Here is a 24,637-nt window from a genome sequence, read left to right as displayed (position 1 = left end):
CTCTGTCTTAATACAATTCTCTCCTGAAATGTGCTGTATTTGGGGATATTATCAAATAAAATTGATGGGAAAAGACATATTGCAACTGCTTGGGAATCTTGGCCTTTATACTAATCTTCTGAATCAACAAATAACAATAATGCTGAGCTCAGGATATTTTTGAATCTATGTATTTATTACAAAATCAATTTTATTTACTCTTATGTTAGTAAATAATATTTGTCTTTCAAGAAACAGTTTATTGAGAAAACTAGGTTGTTATTTTAAAAAAGATTTACCTTTCTGTAAAATAAAAAGGATTTATTACTTAGAATAAATCACAAGAGATAATTTTTTTTATTTACATTCTCTGTTTCCAATGATTTTTAGATTATACTGAAATAAACAAATTTACATGCATACATATGAGCAGTTGGCTAAAAACTAATGCTTCATATAAATCTACATATCAAACTGAACACATCAGCTTTTGGAGTGAAGACACTGGTTGATAACTTCTAGTAGGTATGGGTTTTCTAAAGCAGCAGCAACTCTTTCTTTATCAGCAAGCTGTTTGTTTACTAGAAAAGAATGAAAGTGGTTAATAAGGAACATTCTCCATACTACATAAAATAACAGAATGCACCAGTCAAACTAGATTAATGTCACAAGTGGGGTACTTCAGTGCTCAGTCTTAGGACCTTTGCTCTTTTTGATTTACATCAATGACACAGATGAAGAAATAGTCAATAAATTACTTAAATTTGCTGATGATATCAAGGTCTTCGGTGTTGCTAGCTGTGAAGAGGATGCTGCTGATTTACAAAAGGATTTAGTGAGTTAGGCAAATAAATGGCAGATGGGTTTTAATTACAATAAATGCAAGATAATGCATGTGGGTTATCATAATTTGAATTATAAGTATAATTTAGATGCGAATAACCTTAACAGTGTTATGAAGGAAAAGGATCTTGGTGTAATAGTCGACCAGTCTCTGAAGCCATCCAAGAAGTGTGCTGTTGCTAGTGGTAGGGGAAATGGGATTTTAGGTTATATCTACAGAAATACAAGTCTAAAGAGGTTATAATTTCATTGTACAGGTCACTAGTTAGGCCACATTTTGGAATATTGTGTTCAGTCTTAGGTTCCTTACCTTAGGAAAGATGTTGAATTGTTGGAAAGGGTACATAGAAGGATTACTAGACTCTTGCCTGGGATGGAGGGGTTGTCATATGAGGAGAGGCTGAAATATCTCAAATTGTTTTCTCTTGAAAAAAGATGAGTTAGAGGAGATCTGATTGAGGTGTTTTAAGATTGTAAATGGAATTGATAGTGCTGATGCATCATCGTTTTTCATATTTAACAATGAGAATAGTAGGACTACGGAACACAAATATAAATTTTGGCAGGATAGGAGTCACCTTCAGCTAAGGCAGTTTCATTTTTCTAACAGGGTATTGGCCTTTGGAATGGGTTGCCTTCAGATGTTGTAGAGGCAATAAATTTAAGTGAATTAAGAAAAAGCTTGATAAATAAATGAATGATAAGGGCTGGTTTTAAGATTATTTTTTAAAATTCAAATTTAGTTTAGAGGATGGAACAGCTGAGATGGACCAATAGATGGACCTTATGTTATGTTAAAAGATACTGTTCCAAAATGAAAGAAAAAGTGGAAATTACAAACATATTTTGATATTTTTAACAAAATGAGCAACTTCATCCTTGTTCTATTAATTCACAAATCTCTGTGGAAGTTTAATAAAACAAATGTGGTCATCAGTAGAGTATATATATATATATAATTTAATTTTTTCTGGAGGTTCGATGGGCTTGAGGGTAAAAAATTATAGAAAGTCAATGGCATACAAAAGAATCAAGGAGTACAAGGTGAATGGCATAAGATCCAATAAAGTTTGATAAATAGTCTGATTAATGATCACAAAGTCTGATCCTAAAAAAATGGAAAATGCCTGCACACTAAGCAAAACAAAGAATTGGAGTTGTGGCACCTGCAACTGCAATAAAGAATAAATAGAGACTAAAGTACTGACAACACTGTGAAGTGGAAACAGATATAAGAAAGCTAGTGGCTGAAGGAAACAACCTTTTAATCAAAAGTTTAATCCAATATATACGATAATATTGAACACTGGCTCACATAGTCATAGAAAGGAAGTACCACAACTCTTCCCAATTTGAAATCTCATTCTTTTACAAGGAATACATGACATTAGGTTAATAAAAATTCTATCTGATCTCTTCCCTTTCAACTCACCTATGAAAAATGAAACATTCATATTTTATATTTGTTTTCAAATAAATTTAGTTAAATTTATAAGAACAAGCCTGGAACTGTGAAACTATACACACTATAATTCTCAATTTATCAAAATTTGGCAAGCTTTTAAACACATTAAAAAGACTGTTGTACACAGAATTAAAATTTCTAATAAAGTATTTCTACTAAAGATTTGTCTATACATTTCCAAAGCCTTTACAGAATCAGTCTGAGTGAAAGGTGATTTAGGTACTAAAAAAACAAAAAGACTTACATCCTACAGTTTCATATTAAATTTGCATAACCTCTAAAACCTCTTAAATAAATTTATAATAAATAAGTTGTTTTTTTTCAGTAATGATATATATTTTATCTCTTATTTTTTTTACCCTAACACTATATGTAGAGAAATCACCAATGTACACTGGATAGTCGAAAAATCCAAAATAAGATGAATAATAAAATTTTTACCTCTGTATTACTGCAGTATTCATCAAGAAGTTCCCAGTTACTTATCTTAACAGTTTCAACTGTTAACCTTTTCACTTCTCTTTTCTCTTATTTTATGGTTTTATTCCTGTACTCTGTACCCACCGGAACAATATTAATCACATCAAAAGCAATAAGTCAAAGTAGGAGCCCATTAGTTGTTTCCATAGAGCTAACATAAACAGCATATAATCCAAGTGTCATGTTTCACCCCATGCATGGCTTAGTGAAATTTTAGATGTTTTATTTTACTGAAATATTGTTAGGATAAGCTGAAAAGTTTATCATTTTTACATTTTAGTCACTTATGTAACATTAAATACAAAATACACATAAAAACAAGGATTTGTAGTACTCCTGCATTTTCTCTAAACCTCATTGAGTCTCACACATTTCTGTGACCAAAAAATTATGTAGTTTTCAAACATCCATCTCAGAACACAAAAAAGTTAATGTTTTCCTACACTGAAAATGTATTTCTTATAGATACTTACCTCCTGTCACATAAAGCTTTTCTCAATTTATACTGCCCTCTATCGGTGTAAATTTTCACTCACCACTAGCCTTGATACTACCACTTACCCTCATGTATGTTAATGTGAGATATCTGCATACTAATATGCAAATGATTCTGCAGCAAACTTTCACCAATAGGAATGTGACACTACCCCTATCATAACTAGCACCTTCTCTAATGTTGCAGTTGTTAACCATTTCAAGATTGGTCAGATCAAACCAAATCACACTTGGGTAGGATGGGTGGGAAACGTGAGAGAAAGCAAGTAGCTATCAGAAATACATTTTCAGTTTAGGAAAATGTTAACTTCTTATATGATATCTTACCTCTACTCACAAAAAAGCTAGAATCCCACATGGAACCGGTGGAGAAGATGATCTCCCTTTAGAAATGATGGGATGTGAAAATGAATTAAAACAACACACCTGTGGGAGACTGCACCACCTTTTTGCGCATCAGTAATATGTCGCCAAAAGGGTGAAAACAAAAGAGGGACCCTATGAGAAGTTACAAAAATAAAGGGACCCCTTGGTGTAGAGTGGCTTGGGCACAACAGACCATAATTGGGAGTTTGACCTCAAGCAACCCTTGGTGGCATCTGAAATTGTACATCAGGTCAACAGTATGAAGAGGATCCTTTACCTTTCATCTAAAAACTGTGTGCCAGCAGGGAAGAGGAGCGAGCTTCCATACCAAAAACCCACCACCACATGTGCACACCTCCAACACCAGAACCAACATCCAGTAGATGGTAGGAAGGTGGAGGGACCAGGTGGGTGTCCATCTCCTGTCCAAAACCTCGTGGCATTGAGAATTTTTTGTCCAGTCTATGGTACAAGGAAGGTATCCAGCCTTATATTTGTGGGAATTCACACGTCTCGTCCAGCTGCAACTAGCACCAGATCCACCAGAAACTGACATCCAGTAAACAGTAGGAAGAAGGACTGTTATTTGGAGTTGCATCTCCAGTCCAAAACCTGGCAGCACTGAGAATTTATCATCCAGAGTAAGTAGGAGGAGCATAACCATCCAATTACATGTGAGGACTTATGTGACTGGACTGACCCCAACCAACACCAGACAGTAGAAAGGAGGTTGCCTCAGCCAGAGGGGCAAATTGCATTATATGGCAGAGTGCTACATCCAACACTTAGCAGCATCTGGAATTGTACATCAGGTCTGTAGTAGGAATGGTGTCATGCCCTCTACACTGGCCGAATGCCACTGCCCTACTCTCATCTGAGAGGTATTGTGCACTCTCAGGAGAATAGGCTAGGACTCCCATACTCCACTAGAAGAAGGAGGGAAACAGTGATTTGGAGAGTCTGGACAACCGCAGCACTAGAGACAGTGCAATGGGTGGCTGCGATACCCTATTTTGAAAAGCAGAGTGATCATAGTGACAGAGTCAATCAACCAACAGCTGATGGCATCTGTAATAATACATCAGGTCCACACTAGGAAAAGCCTAAAATGCCACAGATCATCAGAGATGGGCAGTAATCTCTCTCTGCTTTACTCATGTTAGTCCAGGACAAACATATTTATGAAGCAAAATACTGCAAAGTATACCTACTAGTGGTCCTGCAGAACATCACATCTCAATGATGGGTGTAATATAACCTGGTTATATTACATTGTATTTTGAAAAGCATCATGTTGATGGAATCAATCAACCAACACCTGGCAGCATCTGGAATTGTACATCAGATCTGTGGTAGAAAGAACCTCAATGCCACATATCATCTGAGATATTCTAAGAGCACAGTGCAGATTTAAGACTAAGTATACCTGGTCAGATAACACTTGCCACTGAGTGGGATCCAAACATGGAAGAAAGGCCCCTGCAAACAAAAGAAGATGAATGGAGTATTTTCCACTCACTGAGAAACAGAAGTGCAAAGGAATGCAGAGTGGGGCACACACTGTCACTGATGATGTACCCCAAAGGAAAATAGAAATGTGCAGCCAGAGACAAGGTAAGGTAACAGATCTGAGAGGAAGGAACAATATAAAGATGACAATAGTCAGGAAGATCACGCCAGGTGAATCAACTGACAAATACAACCTGTAATAGGAGAAAGGTCACAGGAGCGGTTAGGAGTCCAAGGAATAAACAAACAGAAACAGAAACCATAGAAGGGAGCAGTGCATGTAATATACCATCAGAGAGCCATCACCTTGTGTGAATGCAGAATTACTCTCTCGAGCAGCCTATTTGTTTGGGTAGAAAGTAATAATGTGGAAAAGGAGAACATAGAAACTACAAAACAAAAACGTGATGGACATCAATCACGAACACAACTGAACTACTATGTCTGCACGCCAATACGAGCAAGAAAAATGGTACTTCAAAACAGTTGATATAAAAATCCTGAAGACAAATGTTCAAAAGGGGGTTAGTTAAGAGCATGCAGGACTACAATTGAGATTCCAATTAGGGAGTGAAACTGGGCAAGGAGGATGGGAAATGCAGACAGAATGAAACAACATAGACAAGACTGGCAACATGAAGACATGAGCATATTGGGAAACCTAAAACATGGCTGATAAAGTTGGCTGATAGCCCTCAACAAAGAAAACTGAAAGGCCTATGTCAAAAATGGACATGACATGAGGATCGTTAGGATGATCATCACTTTGGACAGACCAACAGTGGTACGTGTACCACATATGTTGGTAAACTGCCATGGAGGAAGGATGGAGAGGACAGGAAAGTAAGAAAACCACATAATAAGAAAGTCAAGCCCTTCTGGTCAAGGATAAGATAAAAGCCACACGTGAAGATGAAGTGTGGGAATGAACAGATGATGCATGCCTGATTTGGGGTTGAAGTAGGAGTGTTGGAGATAAAGGAAGGGGAAGGTGGGGGCAACACCAAAAGCCAGTAAAGCTATGGAAACCAAGTTTGAGTCAGCCAATACAGAGCCACCAACAGAACATGACGTGGAGTGTTATGAATTATGGCAAGGACATGTAGGAGGAGATGAATAGTAGAATATGCATGTAGGTACAATTTTGTCTAATCCCTACTGAAAGCATCTTCTGCCACAGCCAAAGGATGAAGAATTAGAAACAAATATCAGGGAAGCTGTGTATTGAAATGAGTAGCAAAAGCATCCAAATCTGGGACACTGAGATCACAGCACTTGAAAACACTTGAGTATCCAAAAACCAATGTGTAGGTAGAATATTATCGGGAAGGGATAACCAATCCATGTAGATACAACTGGAAGAAGACAAGCCAACAAAGTAACGTGATGTCTGTGGGCCCAATAATGGAGATCCAACATTTGAAAACAGAGGTCGCTTGACCAAGTGTACCTTAGCCTGGAGATGTACCAGACTACTGTAGAATTGTCGGAGTGTACCATCACCAATTAGCCCCCAAAAAGCCCGCAGGAAGTGAAGTAAGTCTAATGCAAGTCTAATGTAAGTCTAATGCAAGGAGATCTAATCAATACTGATATGAAGAGAGGACTCGTAGAGAGTCCATTTCCCTCAAACCTTCTGAGAGTTGAGATATCCTCCTTGCATCTTGAAAAAGAAGTATCTGTAAAAAGGTGACAAATGCATCTGTGCAATAAGACTGCCAATCAAGAAGTGGTTAACAACTGCAAGATTAGAGAGGGTACTAGTTACGATAGGGGTAGTGTCGCAACCCTACTGGTGGACGGTTGCTGCATAATTATTTGCATATTAATATGCAGATATCTCATGTTAACAAGCGTGAGGGTAAATGAGAGTAACAAGGCTAGTGGCGAGTGAAAATTTGCATTGATAGAGGACAGTATGAATTGAGAAAAGCTTTTTGTAAGAAGAGGCAAGATACTGTATAAGAAATTCATCAATCAGTAGAATAGAATGTCCCAGAACTACTATAATTTATTCAGCTTTCTTCATAAGCTATAAATAGTTTTAAAAAATTCAGTTACTGTTCAGAGCACCAAATTAATTAATACAAACCAAGTAAATCTGCTTGAGTAATGGCTTATGAGAACAAAGCTAAATGCAGAATTGCAAGATTTATGTAAAGGATAATCTGCTCTTTTTATTGGATTTAAACGTGCCTTACAGCCTTTTAAAGTTGATTAGCAAACAATATTAAAATTTAGAGAGAGAGGAAAAACTTTTCTGGTGGGCTTGAAATTTATTGATACCTCAACAAATCAAGAAAAGGTTCAAAATTTTAGATTCTTGCTTGTAATATAGCACAGTTTGTGTTTCTAATTAGTTGGAAACTGCAGTAGCCTATTTAAGAAATTAAAAACTCAGATGTGGAAAAATCAGAGCTCAGGCACATCATGACACAAAAAAAAGAAGATTGAGATTTTTTTTTTATTTCTTTTTGAAATTAAGAAGTTAAAGCTTAGGTAACATTAAAAATATGAATGAAATATTATAAACTGCATTTTCATGTTATGTTTACTCTCATACATAAATAATAATGTTGTTAAATTTTGAATGTAACACTATACAAGGTCATGGCATGCACTCGTCAACCTGGTTTTATGGAGAGTGTTAATAAATGGCCATCTTACTGAAAGAAAATGGAAGTATGATGTTAGTTAATTACTGCATGTACAAATTAATGAAATAACAGTGCTTCTTACCTGCATCTTCTGATGCATGAGTCCCTGGTGTAATACATACATCCACCTGCAAAGGAAACAATAATTGTGTATGAATTTCATAGTAAATCTTAACCAAGATGTAATCCATAAACAAGAATATTAATTAGTGTCTACTGATTATGACTCAGTTCTTTATGATAAATTTCCATCTATATAAATATATATATATTTATGTGTCATAGCAAGTATTAAAGGAATACATATACATCTTTTGTAACGCAGCTACTTTGTAGAATAATTGGAAGCACAGAATAATACACAGTAGAAATCAGATGCACAAAATCATGTTAAAATAGAGTTATGTTCTAATGTAAACACTCAACATTTTTATATTTTATGAAAAATCAACTTTTATTTACAGCTATAGTAATGAAAGTATCATTACTAGGAGTAACTAAGATCATAACCTATGGCCTGGCATTCATATTATAATCAGTAGTTTTAGTAGTATAGACACAACTGACTTTTTTCACTTATTTTCAAATAATCCAATAAATGGGCTTCCTGCTTTGCATCTGTTATGTGTTTAATAATTATACATTTATTTGAATTTTACTTTGCACTAATTACGAAATCTTTGTGAGGAATCATCCAAAATATTTAAGTTATACAGACACACACACACACCACATACAGTTCTCATATCCACCATCTTTACAACTTCTATCACACTGTATAAAAATGCATATTACTAGATCCAAGATATCATCTACACACAAACTTATGACTTTCCTATAAACTCACTACTCTTCCCAACCCTCATTGATATTTATAGAGAAAAAAGGGAGATTTTGAGAATAAAGGTCTGCCACCACAAAAATATCTAATTCATAATGCAGACTGAAGAAAACATGACCTAGCATTTCCTAGACACCCTCAGATACAGATTATTGCTTGATAATTCTGCTTTTGTTCACATAAAATCCACACACTTCTTCAGATATTTACACTTCAAATCTAACCACTCCATCGAATGTAGAATTCTTAATTGACTCTTCAACAGTGCCGATAAATCGGCTACAAAACCCAAAGAAAATAACATATACAGCCATGACTTTCCACACCAATGGCTACACACCCATTTCATCCAAGTGACTCTGGCAGAAATAACAACCCTGCAAAACCACAGAAAAATACTACTACAACATCACTATCACAAATACTAGAGTTAAGCAAGTTGCAGATTACAGTTTACTTCAAGCCTCGCAAAAACCTTAAAGTAAACAACTTGTAAAGAAAGGGGAAAAAATGTATCTTCAAAGTTTCCTTTTCCATCAGATTCATTTATTAGAGAAACTGGAAGATTTACATTAAAAAATAAAAGATCGCCAAAAACAATAGGGTTATTTCCTATAGCCTGAAGAATGTACTCTAGGAGGACATAACAATAACAAGGGCAAAGCATCAGTTAAAATCAACAACAAATCCCTAGTATTACACAAATTTGTAAAATTAAGTTAAAATAACCTTCCATTAAAATTCAACAGACCCAACCTAAATTACAACTAAGACCTTCAATTCAACAAAACTAGGACACCTGTATTCTACAAATACACCAAACCACCAAATAAAAACTGGAGTCTTGGACTATTTTCTATTCTCTAGAAAAATTTCAAATATAATATTATTTACTTAACTTGAAAGTCCTCTAAAACAAGTCTGTTTATTTTACTTTCAGCTGTGATTTTTGCCTCTAACTAGAAAATTACCAAGTTGATGTTGACTGCAAAGGGTTTAGTTCTTTATATTAAAATAATTTTGGAACCTCACCACATCATTACAGTCCGTGTCACCATGTCTAGCCATTCTGTATCTGAAAACAAGCTTACAGCATGGTTTTCATTGCAAAAAGGCTCCATCATAAGGCTGTCATTAACAAAATACATAAAACCTCTTTGTTTGCTTCCAATAATCCATGTAGTGTAGAAGAACGACAGTTTTCCAGTGCCCACTTCAACAGTACAATCCCACAGAAATCTATAGGTGCTGCACCTGGTGAGTTGACTGGTATGTCTTCTTATGGAATAGCATGAACAACAATTTCATTCTTCAGGTGCTAGAGGTATGCAATGGTTGAACTAATATGTCACTGAAGCAAACTATGTATCAAGAAGGATCTCAGTTTGGAAAAGTAACACAAGTGATGTAGATCCTTCTTGATTATGTAGCATATTTTAGCATAGGTAGTGTGAACAGCTTTTGCCACTGTTACAATACACTGCACTTTACTTACCATAGATGGGTACAACTTGTTACAGGTTTCTTACTGGGTGATCCTGGATCCCAAAATTGATCCATATTCCTTTGTTTTCCAATGCCATTAATTAAAAAATTCTAACTTTTGACCTGACCACATCTTTATAATTAGTGTGTGTGTGTGCATATTTTGCAATGGAAAGGGCTGTTTCTTACCCTTCAAAAAAACAATCAATTTTTCAGTGGCATCACACTAACTAAGAAATATCAAATAAGATCAAAATGTAGTTCTTATACATTCTACTCCACCATGATTTTGTAGAACTTTTAGATGTCACATAACTTGTAGATTTGCATATTAAAAATCATTATAATACAATTTACTCATCTCTGTATGTAAATTAGACATCACAACAACAATGCAACTTCCTTTAAGGTGTCAACAGAATGTAATACATATCACAGATTCATAGTAGTTAAAATTTTAAGTTTCATGGCGTTATATTCACCTTGAATCTTGGAGGAAGTGCCCTTAAGAGTTTGACTCGAATTGCTAAACCAATCAATGTAGCCATACTACAGTGGGGTATAGTAGGTGTAAACTCAATAACAACTTCATTCTCAGCATCATTTACCTGTAAGAAACAGAAAATCAATAACTTATACAACAGGTATAGTAAGAACAAACACAATAACAACTTCATTCTCAGCATCATTTTCCTGAAAAAAACAAACATTTTTAACAATTAGTTGACATAAAGATCATTTAAAAGTTTAACTCTTTAACACATTTACATTTTAACAAAAGGAAAAACTTCTCCTAATTAACTAAGTATAGTTACTGCATCAACTGCAAGTAACAGTACATTCACAGATTTTGATCACTAACTGGACCATTGTTCAGTTCTTTTTGCTCATATATTGAGTTTTTTTTCTTTACCTTTTGTAACGAATTTGTTGTTACATATTTATTTTAAAGTCAACGTTTGTTTGAATTGAGTTTATATTTAAAAACATGCCTAGCTTATAGCATTAGATATGTATTGCAAAACTCTCGCCTATTCTCCAGAGTTGTAGAAGATTCTCGAGAGTAGGAATCAACAATATATCTATATACATAAAAACTAGTATTATTACGCAAGACTGAATTTTCTAGAAAACGTTCCTATGGCTATAAATATAATATAATGCACTAAGAGAGTATCTATTAGTAGTTCGCTATAATCGGTGTGCTATAAAACTTATCAATTGGAAAACTTAAGATATCTGACCAGGAAGATTTATAAATTTCCAATGTTACAAATCATTTAACTTCAGTGGATTCTCATCGGAAATTAGTAATTTTACAAAGACGTATAAATTAATCATGGAAAACCTAGTGTATGTGGCCAAGGACAAAACTAGCTAGCTTCCCAGCGAATTGTACTTACATCAATTCACTCATCGTAAACTCTCGATAAGATATCAAGGAAGTTCCAGACTAGAAAGTACACTTTATATTGTTTGTAAGTTTGAGAAACTTTTGTTTAATATATATTGACTAATATATCTGTATATATTTAAATACTAAATCCAAAGTACAATTTAACTACTAAATTTAAATTATTTAAGTCGGCTTCGGACTATTTGAAATTCTAATACATAACACTTTTTCGTGTATATGCTTTCAAACATGCAAATTTTCAAAAGTTATTCTATGGACAAGTTTTATTCGAATGAAATATCTATGGGTGAAAATTGTTCGTATTATTCAAGTAATTCCTCCTTTTATTTTGATATGTACTGATAACTCCAAACTTAACAGATTATCCATATAGATTTAATCAAAGTTACTGAACATTTTAAGATTAAAGTTTTGGAATTCACATCAATAAAGATAGATTGACTTTTGAATTTTGCTCTTAGCTCCATTTTAGCTTTATAATCCATTTCTTATTTGAATGAAAGGTGATGCTACAATATACTTCACTATCAATATACTATTAAACTCTAATAATTATAGGATAATTCTATACATGTCCATTCAGTTGCTTAAATTTTAGTTTAAAAATTCTGAAAAGAATAGTTCAAGATCTGCAAAACTTCCAGTTTTATATAAACAAATGCATTATCAGTGTTCACCCACACTATTGGCTACTATGCCAAAAACTATTAGTTAGGCTAATACGGTGAAGAAAAAACAACATAATGAGATTTTTGGCAAAACCCTACATTTTGATCATCACTACTTAAAGTCAGCAGTAAATATCTTTGACAAAAGTCAAATAAATAACTGAACTGTCAATAAATAATGTCTTCCACAGACCTGAACAATACTGTAATTTTCCAAATATAATAAGCACTCTAACTTTCACAAACAAAGAGTCAAATTTGCTTTACCATAAATAATATGCACCTAGGCTTTTGCAATACTGTGGTCTAAGTAACCCTTTGATGATAAGCATGTCACTGTCCATATAATCATTAATTGCACATTCACAATAGTGCTTGCTATCTTTGCAATCACAGGTGTCAAATAAACATTGTCAAAAGGTTATAGTATCTGTAAAATCACTAAATACAAGTTTGCTTTAGCATTTGCTATGTAGGGATGTTGTGCCAACGATTCGAGGACAGTGGTTCAGATGCAGAGTTTGAAGGTTTCACTGAAAATGATTTGTATTTTTGAACATCAAACAATGTAGCAATAACTAGTTTTGTATATTCAAATGTTTCTAAGGGTGCATATAAATAAATTTTAAAAATCACAAGACTTAGCTTCTTGATCACTTGATTTCAAAAATCATGTTTAAGGATACTGAAAATGGGAGACAATTTTCAGTTATGCCTTAGAAACAGTGAGGATTAATAAGACATACCATTGAAATGCAACATTTCTAGTAAGTATGCATTATCATTCACAATGGGTGTAGGAAAAGATAGTCTGGACTGGCTGTAAAAAAAAACAACGTTTAGATTCATTGCCATATAATAGTAAAAAAAATGCATATTATATTTGGAAAATTACGATAATTCATAGTGTCTAGTCGAATCCACATATAAAGCAATTGAGGATTTCTGTATTGTTAATGACTGCACTGCTAGTACTCAATAACTATGCAAATTGGGTTATTAGTGCCATTTTGTGTACGTTACATGAGCATTAAATAAAATCCAAAATATAAGTCATTATATTTGCTCACTGTATGCAAATGTTGAAATTTTGGCTGATACATATTGTGGCTATGAAAAGACAAACAGGACTAAAAGAAGTAATTGTTGACTAAAATTTTTTCTGAAATAAAATTAGGGTGGACTGGCTGTACATGATCCTATATGAAAAACTCCTATATAAAAGTTTCATTCCTGCATAACATTCAAAATAATAAAAATGTCAAACGAGAATTGTCCAGAAGTTTTTTCACTTTGAGATATTACACCAAGAGTAAAATGTTAACAAAAGGGCAGCATTGAAATATTCCTTTCTCTAAATTAAGAAGTTGATTTTTAAATAAAAAAACATGCAAGCATGATTTTTAATTGGTAAATATTTTTATTGGAAAATGGCATTCCATGTTTTATACATGCATCTAGCAGCCAAAGCCAAACAATTTCCATTGGTTGAAGGTAGACTCTTTGGTGAGATCAAAAACAAGATTTTTGGATAATCATATCAGTGACATTTCTCATAATTTTATTTTGAGGGGTGAGTGAGGAAGATATTCATAAGTCTTAGAAACTGGTCAAGATTTGTTTGTGAAAGCCCAACAAATTCAATATACTAAAAATAACTTTTTATCCACCAGAATTACTTAATTAATATTTACAATTATCCATTAATAAAAATAAAACTTATGCAAATCATTATGTAACAATTATATAATTATGGCTCAAGATGTTCTATATGGAAACTTAATTTTACTTTACCCTTCTCACTTCTTAGTGCTACATCAGTTAAACTTTGCAGTAGGTGCAAAATGAAACTTGTCCCACATGAAAAAAATAGGTGTTTTATCTTTAAATAAATTAAACTGATATGAATGAATTGCAGCTGTTTAAAACTGGTAGATATTATGTGTTATGTTAGTATTTATATTTAAAAATTAAAAGAATTTTATAATCAAATGATATGTCATTTATATTAATTCAGTAAAAAAATATTAAATGAATTTGAATCACATTTAAGATTATAACAAACTGTATATAAGACCCGTTAATGTCTGGGAAAAACCCCATGACTTCAGAGACTGATTTAATGATCCAGTTTTGTTCCTTTAACAATAGAAAAGAGAAATGTTATTTTACTGTTCACTGAAAACTTCATTCCTTTCTTAGTGGCAATATTCAGATTTATAAGCCAAAGGTTATTCCCAACAATAGTAAGCTAACAAGTCTACCACAACTATTAACCTACATTGGATTACAGTAATTCTCAAAGTTTTGAAGTATAAAAGCTCAACTTATCAAACACTTATTCTTTTTTAAGTAATTTAAATCTTTGGCAGTTTCTAATAACCAAAATTATAAGGTTTTTTTTCTTAAATGTTATATCTTTCAATAGTGTGAGTTATGCACCACACTCAAATTGTTAGGCTTTAACATGATGTTTAGGGAAAACAAGGGACCTCTTGGCCCATCTAGGCTGTCCCATTCTCTAAACTGAACTAAAAGTATTAAAAAGAAAAAAACCTCAAAGCTACCCCTAATTATCCATATACTTACCAAGCTTTCTCTTAATTCATTTAAGTTTACTGTCTCCACAATATTCAAAGGCAACCCATTCCAGAAGCCAACCACCCTGTTAGCTGAAGATGATTCCTACCTTGCCAAAATATATACTTATGTCCCCTTATCATACTATTCTCACTGTTAAGTATCAAAAAAGATGATGCATCAACACTATCAATTACCTTTACAATCTTAAACACCTCAATCAGTACACCTAACTCTTCTTTTTTTCAAGAGAAACAATTTTAGAGATTTCAACTTCTCCTCGTATGACAACCCTTCCATCCCAGTCACCATTCTAGTAACTCTTCTTTGAATCATTTCCAATAATTCAATGTATTTTCTTAGGTAAGGAGCCCAAGACTGAACACAATATTCCAAATTATGGCCTAATCAGTGACCTGTACAATGAAATTATAACCTCTTTAGACTTGTATTCAATATTTATGTAGATACAACCTAAAATCCTATTTGCCCTACCACTGGTAATAGCACACTGCTTGGATGGTTTCAGAGACTGGTCGACTGTTACACCAAGATCCCTGTCCTTCATAACACTGATAAGGTTATTCACATCTAAATTATACTTATAATTCAAATTATGATAACCCACATGCATTATCTTGCATTTATTGTAATTAAAATCCATCTGCCATTTATTTGCCTAACTCACTAAATCATTTTGTAAATCAGCAGCATCCTCTTCACAGCTAGTAACACCAAAGACCTTGATATCATCAGCAAATTTAAGTAATTTATTGACTATTTCTTCATCTGTATCATTGATGTAAATCAAAAAGAGCAATGGTCCCAAGACTGAGCTCTGAGGTACCCCATTAATCCAGTATGACTGAACTCTATTTATAACAACTCTCTGCTTTCTCCTGTCCAGCCACTCTTCTATCCAATTAACCAACTTATCCCCCACACCTATAGATATAATTTTTTACAATCCTTTTATGTGGCACCTTGTCAAGTGCTTTCTGAAACTCCAGATACTCCAAGTCTATACCCTTACCCTCATCTACATAAGCAGTAACCTTTTCAAAGAATGTCAAAAGATTGGTAAGGTAAGATTTTTCCTTAGTAAAACCATGTTGACTATCCAATAAAATTCTAAACTCTGTTAAATAACTTTGCAAAGCATTTTTTTATCAGACTTTCCAAAACTTTTCCCACAACTGATGTAATACTAATAGGCCTATAATTACAGGGACAATTTTAATCACCTCTCTTGAAAAAACAAGTAACATTAGCTAACTTCCATTCCTCTGGCATCTGCCCAACATTCAAGGACTTACAAAAATAGTAGAAAATATCAAATTGTTAACCTCCTTCAAACCCTTGGGGAAATATTATGTGGCCCAGGAGCATTATTGTTCTTTAAACTTGTCAATCTCTTTTTTTTAACAAACTCAGAATTAATGTGATCATCTTGTTTCCATCACCTGTTCAAGATGAGGAATATTGCTTAAATCTTCATTAGTAAAAACTGCATAAAAAGCTGAACTTAATAACCCAGCCATCTCAATCCTCAAATACTAGTCTTCCTTTATCATCTGTCAAAGATCCTACCCCCCCATCTAACATTTTCTTTACCTTTTATGTATTTAAAGAAATCCTTACTGTTAGTATTTACATTTTCAGTCAACTTTTTTCATACACCCTTTTTGGTGCCCTAATTTCCTGTTTGACCAACTTTCTTGATATTCTACAATCTTCTAAATCTCCCATCAAACCAGTCAATTTTCAGTGAGTCATCTGAAACCTAGATTTCTGACTCTATATAGACCAAAATTGCAACACTACCAGTATCATGCTCCTGTAGTTAAACCTATCACTACTTTTTAAGCATAAAATTAACCATCATGTTACTTGTGCTTGTACTTTAACAGTCATAAATATATTCTATGAAGTTCATATAATGTTTATGTGAACAAGTGTAGAACCTTTTGACATATTCACTGTAACATTGTTGTGGCAACACATTTATCAATCTCTTCGTATTTTGAAACAATAATTTGCAAAACATTATTAGAGCATTAGAAAACTAAAATATATGTAAATGGTGATATGCAAAGTAATGTATCATTTGGTTGCCAGAAAGTTGTTCAAGTACAAAAAAGTTGAACAACTCCCTCGATACTTGCAGCAGAATCAAAAATATTAAGAATTTCAAAGCTTACACTTGCAGAGTGCACTAAGTTAATTTTCTGTATGGCAAATATGAATGTAACAGTGTATAATAGCTACTGCATATGCTAATAATTACTCTAAAAGAGAGACAATTCCAAGATCAACTATAACAAAATTAGAAGAACAATTCTTCTAGGCCAGAATCATAGTAGATGTTATTCTTGAACTATCCTTTGATGGCTAAAAGGTGCATGCAACTCAGTGGCTCTGTCATAAATATTTTTTCTTTGTATATCATCTTCCACAAAACCTCCAGATATTGTGATGCTCCAACAATGTATGAATTATGAATAAATCTGTATACTCCATAGGTAAAATTCTGGAAACTTATGAAACGTGGATTACACCACTGACTCTAGAAAGAGTTACAGCCACAGAAAACTTCCTAGATCATACTTCATGTAAACTAAAGCTAAACTAAAAGATAAATGCACTGCTTATTCCAGAAACATTACTTGGAATATCACATTGCATCAACATCATCTTATTACAGTATCATTTGTTGATACTTCCCACTTCATTAAATAAGTACAAAGCAAAATGGGTTAAATATTTTTCTTAACAGCAAGTTTTTTTTATGCATTCTGTTTTCATATACTAATCATCTTTACTTTTAACAGTTTTTGAATTAGCAATTAATTTTGACTAACTAGTAAGATTTGCAAGAATAAATGAGATAAAAAGTAACAATGAGAGAAAATTATCTTACCGTGACTCTACTTTCTTCCACAACATTCAACTGTTCCAAAGTAAGTGGATGTTCTGGATCATATATTTTTCTTATTAGGTATAGCATAGTTAAGTGAAAAAACTAAATTATTGTTTAGTTTTCACATTTTATATTTTAAATAAATCAAACAAATGTAAAATACGATATGACCACCAAACCACTACTTGCCTTCTAAAACACCTTATTTAACAAGGCCTATTCACTGAAAACAACAAATTTGAAAAATTAGAATTAATATATATTTGAGCTTTTTTAGACATGAAAACACTGGCAAAACATGAGATAAATTAAGTTTGAAAGCGCAAGCCACAGAAATTTTTGAACAGAATAAAAGCAAATGCCAAAGTTATATATTCTGGAAAAGAAAACATAACAGCTTATTTAAACATTTTTAATTCCAAATATCTTGCAAAAAAAAACAACAACAACTGGAAATTCAAGGTCTAATTTTTCTTTACAATACACTACTTATAGACCAATGCTTTAAACTGGGTTTCTGTGCTATTACAGTAATACAGCTGAATACAAGTTTTTGTTTTAGGCAACGTTTAGCAAAATAAAATGGAGAAAATATTGTAAAGAAGCAGATAGCAACCATACAGGTTCATATCTGAAGCCTTGTTTTAAAAAAGTATCTTAGGCCATGCCCCTCCAAACTTTTTGTTTATTTGTATATACTTAATACTTATATTAGGGTCAAGTATTATTATTTTTTTACAAAGGTCTTCTTTGATTTCATTGCCAATGTCAAAATCTAAAAATAATATATTATAAAAATATTTCAAAATTTAAAACACATTTAAATAAATACTAAATACATTTTAAGTTTAACTTGCTGATTTTCTTTTCTTGGCTAATAAATTTCAGCAAAATCATACACTTTGTACAGTAACTATTTTTTCACACATGGTTACACTAGTTTTGCTGAAACATCTTTTACCCAACCATAATTAGAATCCTCAAGAAGCTATGAACATACATTAATAACAAGTCCAAAAATACATTTTATTTTCATTTTCCAACAAATTGGGAAGAATACTCATTGTGGGCCTTATCTACTCATAATCTAGGCACCCACACAAGGTGTCTATATTAAAAAACAAAACAAATGAGGCTTAGAATTTAGATTAAGCCATGTATGATAACGTTTTAAGCAAATACACAAAAAACTGAACATTTGCTTTATTGAAAGTTCACTTTCTAACAAATATCTGTTAATTCTAATCCTAGTTTATATCCTCAGAATATCATTCAAGAAGCATGTATAACTGATTTAAAACCTTACACTTTATGATGAATTTTTTACACTCGAGTTTTTCTAGCATTCTGGCTTTTATAAGGACCATAGTATTAGTAAAAAACTAAGATTAATCTCAGACTCAAGTCCCGATACAGCAGAATTGCCTACTGGACTCGTGCTTTAATGGTACTGTCTGTCTTATTAACCTTATTACTGAGTTTTGATCAACACAGATCTTACTGTTTTAAGCATTGTAGCTTAGTTATACTGGACTTAGTGAATACGTAATTTTGCAATTTCTAGGGTAAAAATTTTGAACTTGTTTGTTAATTTCAATTATCTACTTTTAGGGTTAGTTTTTAACGAATAACTTTGGTTGCGCACAAAAAGGATACCAAACACTTCTCTGGAATCAATTACGTCTGTAACTAATTCATTATAATCATCACCAGTGAATGTCCTGTCTTCTAACTTCTCAAATATTAGTGGATTTGCGTTTTCCAGCCCAGGTGTTGGAGCCATATTGAATTTGATCTATACAATCTCCGAGAGAGGTCGCGATAGTCTTGTAAAAAAAGATCCGTGTGCTCAAGACATTTTCAGCTGGTGTTGATAAAGCTTTAAAAAGTGTTAAAAGTATGGAGTACATACTGTGTGTGCGCTTCTATACACACACACTTGATATCATGTTTGTTTATTGGGTAGTTGTTTTCGTGCGTGAAAATCTTTAAGAGAATCGTTGCTTTATAAGAACTTTTCATAGCACATTTTTGGTTATTTTTATTTGGGTAAACATAACGTGGCTATTTGTAAACTAAGTACGTAGTGAAATTAAAATATATTAAAAGGTAATATAACGTTCGGGCTAATACTTCAAATAGGAATTGATTTTCTCGTGAGAAGATGAAATCCACTGTACACTTTAAATAAAAGTCCAAAGATACAGTTTTTGAGAGGATTGTTTATTTTTATTTAACTTTTTACAACGTTTTGACCACTTGTATGGTTATCAATAGGTAACTGTCTATTTTGTGAAATACTGCGCGAGCATTTTATTCCAATTTAGAAAACATATACGGTGACACCTGTGTTTTTATTTAAATTAGGTTTTAGTTTACGAATAATTAATGCTTTTTATTTTTTTCTATTAATGTTGTTCTCATCGCATAATATTGTTACGACAGCGGAAGTCACGTGACGCTGCTGGCGCATGTGTGACTGAATTTTGGAGATGCCTCTTTGTTAGTATATAAGCCTGGCAGAAAAAGCCAAGGGATGATAAAGCGAACAATAGTTACGGTGAGTTTCGGGTAATTTACGATTCTGTTTCGAGCTAGTGTGTGTTTTGCACTCGTAGAGAGCAACGTTATCGAGATTGTGAATCGCTGTTATTTATAGTGTGTATTATAAAATTTGTTAAGTTTAAAGTGACGAGAAACATACCGACTGTGGGATTACTGTGTACTAAAAGTTTGTATCGAGAAAGAATAAACTGGTTTAATTAAGAAGAGACTTGTATCGCTGAAGTTCCTCGGAAAGAATTTATACTGGAAATTATCAAACAAGCAGATACGTAACAAATTTGTGTCAGAGAGTGGGATAGAAAAGAAGAAAAAAATGGAAAGGAGAAGTGGTAAATCAACCTACAGCTTAGCAAATTTGATGGCAGCAATACAAGAGCAGCAAAAGAAACAAGAAGAACTAGAAAAAACAAGAAGAGAGATTACAGTAGTTATTGGAGGGAAAAGAAAAGAAACAGGAAGAACGAGAAAAGAACAAGAGAGAGATACTACAGCAGTGGTTAAAGGAGAAAGAAAAGAAACAAGAAGAGGGACTACAGCAGTGGCAAGAAAACCAGCACCAGTGGCAACTGGAACAACAAAGGAAACAAGAAGAACGAGAAAAGAAACAGGAAAGAAGTCTCCAACTACAGAAGTCAGCAGCAACTACAGGAAAGTCAGCAACAGTGGCAAGAAGTACAAATGGAAAAGATTAGTATATTTCAAAGTGAATTAAATACATTAAAGAACGATTTACTGTCTTTTACACTTGGAGGATATATTAGCCATGGACCTACAGTGAATCATTAAATTTTTTCTCTGTAGTAGAGTAACAGTGAAATGTTTAGTTTCAGTAAAATTACAGCTGTGTACAAGGGAAAGCAGCTTGTAGAAACGTTAAGGAAGAAATAAACTATTTTTTTATCGTTGCAAGTGGAGTGGACCTTGAATTATTTCCATCAAATAATTTACAAGAACTATCCCAATGAAAGAACAATGTTACTACACTGTTAATCATATTATAAGCTGTAATCCCAATAATAGTTATATCTAGATTTGTTGAGGTTAGGGAATTCCGGTCAGCTCTAAATCCATATATTAAATAATAACAGATAATCTTTGCAATTGTAAAGTTAATGATAAAAATAAGAACATTTGCAAGTATTTAAATTTTATATTAATATCAAATAAATTGAATTTAATGACTGACAAAAAACTGGAGATTAATCTTAAACGAAAAAAAGAATATATGTCATTGTTAATAAAAAATAAAAAGTCGTTTCCTTATAAGAGCCATAAAGTTCAACGGCAAAAAACAAAACAAAAATGATCAAAAATACTTTTGTAAGCTATATTTTTAATATTTTAATTCAGATGTTTGTTTGCAATATATTGAAAGTTTCGGTGAATTTAGAGATTTCTTGCAGTATGTAGAAACAAGGGTATAATATAAATATTAGTAAATCAGAAAAGTAATCAGTTTATTACTGAGTAATAATTGAGTTACTTCAGCGTCATTTAGATAGTTAGACTTATTGTATTTGTGTTTCAGTTTGAGCTGGACAGTAGTGGTTAGTGAATCTGTGATTGAAATTCTGCCAGTAAGTTTACTTGTAAACGTTATTTGAACAGTTATATTTTAGGTTACATAGCCAGTAACAAAGGTTATTCACTCTTTGAAGAAATTAATAAATCTTTATATTACATAAACCTGATTTAGCAATATTTTCACCATATAATCTAAAAGAGCCCACCCAATCATAGAACATCTACCAACGCTGATGTCAAAGGGGGATTATTTTTATAAAAATAAAAGGTCTCACCCTCACATAAAAACAGCTTACCACCTCTTTTACAAGAGTTGTATGACCAAAGCTGTGGAGGTCTAACAGCTGATCAATGCCGAAGATTACATGACTTGTTCATGGAATATCAAGATACCTTTTCCAGTAGACCTCATGACTTGGGTTAAACAAATAAAATATCTCATAATATTGATAGTGGAGACGCATCCCAAATATATCAGTTGGCTAGACTACTCCTACTTGCAGAACAGATTGAAACTTTCAAAGATATAAAAGCCACAAAAGAACAAGGACTGATAAAACCAAGTAATATTCCCTGTGCATCACCTATTGTACGTATGAAGAGTAGGGTAGATCAACAAGAATCTGCATGGCCTACAGAAAAAAATGAACGAAGAAAAAGTAGAAGACTACACACTGACAAAGAATAAATCTATTTTGTATGTTCTCTACGGATCAAAATGATTTTAAACATTGGATCTTAAGATTTGATATTGGCAATTTCAAGTCAAAAAAGCAAGTAGAGAGAAGACTGCCTTTGCTACAGGATAAGGAATGTGAGAGTTTGTTGGATCATGTAAAGTGTCTTCTACATTTCAGTGACTAATGGAGTATTCTCTGAATTACCTTAATCTACTAGGTTGACTTAATTGCACATAGAAAGACCTCTGATAATGCTTATGATGAGTTAAGGACAGTTCTGAATCGATTGAGGAAAGAAAATCTTAAGCTGAATCCCCCAAAGTGTGAATGTTTCTGTAAACATGTGAGTTTTCTAAGACAAATAGTCATCAGAGAGGAAGCATCTGTGGACCTATCTAAAACTGAATCTGTTTAGCAGTGGACCAACAACAAAAAACTTGCATAAGATAATAGGATTTTTTGGACTATACTCTTACTGCTATCATTTTGCAAAATCATTCTCAGACATAGTTCATCCTTTATACAAATGACTTGAGAAATCAAATAAGTTTTATAGACCGTTGATTGTAAACAAGCATTCAATAAACTGAATAAAGAATTGACCATTACCTATGTTAATATACCTAGCTTTTGAAGATCACTTATTTTAGATACAGGTGCTAGTGGTTTTGCAGTACCAGCAGTTTTATCACAAATACAACATGGAAAAGAGTATGTCATTCTGTACTATAACAAGTTAATAAGTACTGAAGAAAAGAGGTTTGTATCCTATGGAAAGAAATGCTATATGATATTCGAGTTATTTACATCATTATCCATATGGACAAAAGTTGACACTTCAGACGTATCCTGCAACATTGAACTGGCTAGTGACTTTTTGAATATGGAAGGCCAGATAACAAGATTGTTCTTGACATTTCAGGAATAGAACTTTAGCATCATGCATTTCCCTGATGGAACCATGAAAATTCTTTAGCATTATCCAAAGACAAAATATTAATAAAGAATGTAAACACTGTGAAAGGAGGGAAGCACAAAATAGTAAGGGCTACCAACCTAAAGTACAAGAGAGTATATTCCAAGATGGGACATTCACAAGAGGTGATGAAGGCCTAATTTGGTCCAGCACTCAACTGAAAGATGCTCAGATGAAATATACGAGTTTAAAACCCATTACTCAGTGGATCAGTAATAGTGCAGAAAAACCCTCACAATACACATTCACTCTATATAACCTGAAGACAAAGATGTACTGGGCACATTGGGATTCATTATGCCTACAAGAGAGCTAGTTATGACGGAAATGGAAAGATTTCAGTGAACAGAAACAAGAACTACGGTTGGTATTTCCATAGTCTTTACATTCCAAATCAATCTGTCATCACCACAATGGCTGGACAATTAGGCTTTAAGAAAACACTGTAAACAGTATCAGAGATTGCTTCTATTGGGTTGTGTGTTCAGGATCTCTATAGAATTGGTGTAAAAACTAGGAAAAATAAGAAAAGCGTGGATAGCTACAGAAGTATTGTATTGTAGCACCACTTAAAAGAGTTACTGTCCTTATGCTTATTCCTCTACCACAGAGTAACAGTGGAAATATATATACACTGTGGTCGTGATGGGCTCTTTCACCAAATGGTCAGAAGCACATGTATTTCCTAACCAGGAAGCAGAAACTCTAGCAAAGAAACTCGTTTATGAATTTCTTCCAAGACGTGTGGTGCCTATGGAACTTCACTGCTATCAGAGATGGAAAATTAAATGAGCCTTGTTTGTGGAAATGTGTCAACTCTTTGCAATAAAAAGACCAGGAAAATAGCCCTTCATCCATCTTACGACAGCGGGGTGGAGAGTTACAGTTCTTCATTTTTGAATATATTAGTAACCATCATAAAATGTGGGACCAGGGTCTTCCACTGCAACTTATGAATTATCAAACAGCAGTACTTGAACTAAAGCAACGCATCATCATCATCACTGATGTTTGGGAAAGAACTTAAAGTGCCATTGGACTTTCTGGAGGATAGTCAGTCAGCAGAATCTGACATAGAATATGTAGAGAGACTAAAGAATTCCACTGATGTCATACACGACATTAATTCAGATTGGTATATTGCATTTATCTAGTGCATTTAGGTCAGGAAGTAGAAAATGCATGAA

At 33.2% G+C, this 24,637-nt stretch overlaps 1 protein-coding gene across 1 annotated transcript; it reads right to left on the bottom strand.

The window, feature by feature from the left end:
• Positions 1 to 313: 313 nt before the first annotated feature.
• On the bottom strand, positions 314 to 19,498 carry LOC106474088 (mitotic spindle-associated MMXD complex subunit MIP18-like). Its single transcript, XM_022379405.1, has 5 exons — positions 19,362 to 19,498; positions 17,706 to 17,785; positions 10,603 to 10,728; positions 7,877 to 7,922; positions 314 to 560 (listed from the first exon to the last, which is right to left on the bottom strand). The coding sequence occupies exons 1-5, from the start codon at positions 19,486 to 19,488 to the stop codon at positions 463 to 465; spliced, it is 477 nt and encodes a 158-aa protein (XP_022235113.1). The 5' UTR covers positions 19,489 to 19,498; the 3' UTR covers positions 314 to 462.
• Between the last annotated feature and the right edge of the window lie 5,139 nt (positions 19,499 to 24,637).

Source organism: Limulus polyphemus, unplaced genomic scaffold (assembly GCF_000517525.1).
Source record: "Limulus polyphemus unplaced genomic scaffold, Limulus_polyphemus-2.1.2 Scaffold136, whole genome shotgun sequence".
NCBI lineage: Eukaryota > Metazoa > Arthropoda > Merostomata > Xiphosura > Limulidae > Limulus > Limulus polyphemus.
The sequence above is the reverse complement of the archived record's forward strand: the minus strand, read 5'-3'. Positions and strand labels throughout refer to the sequence as shown.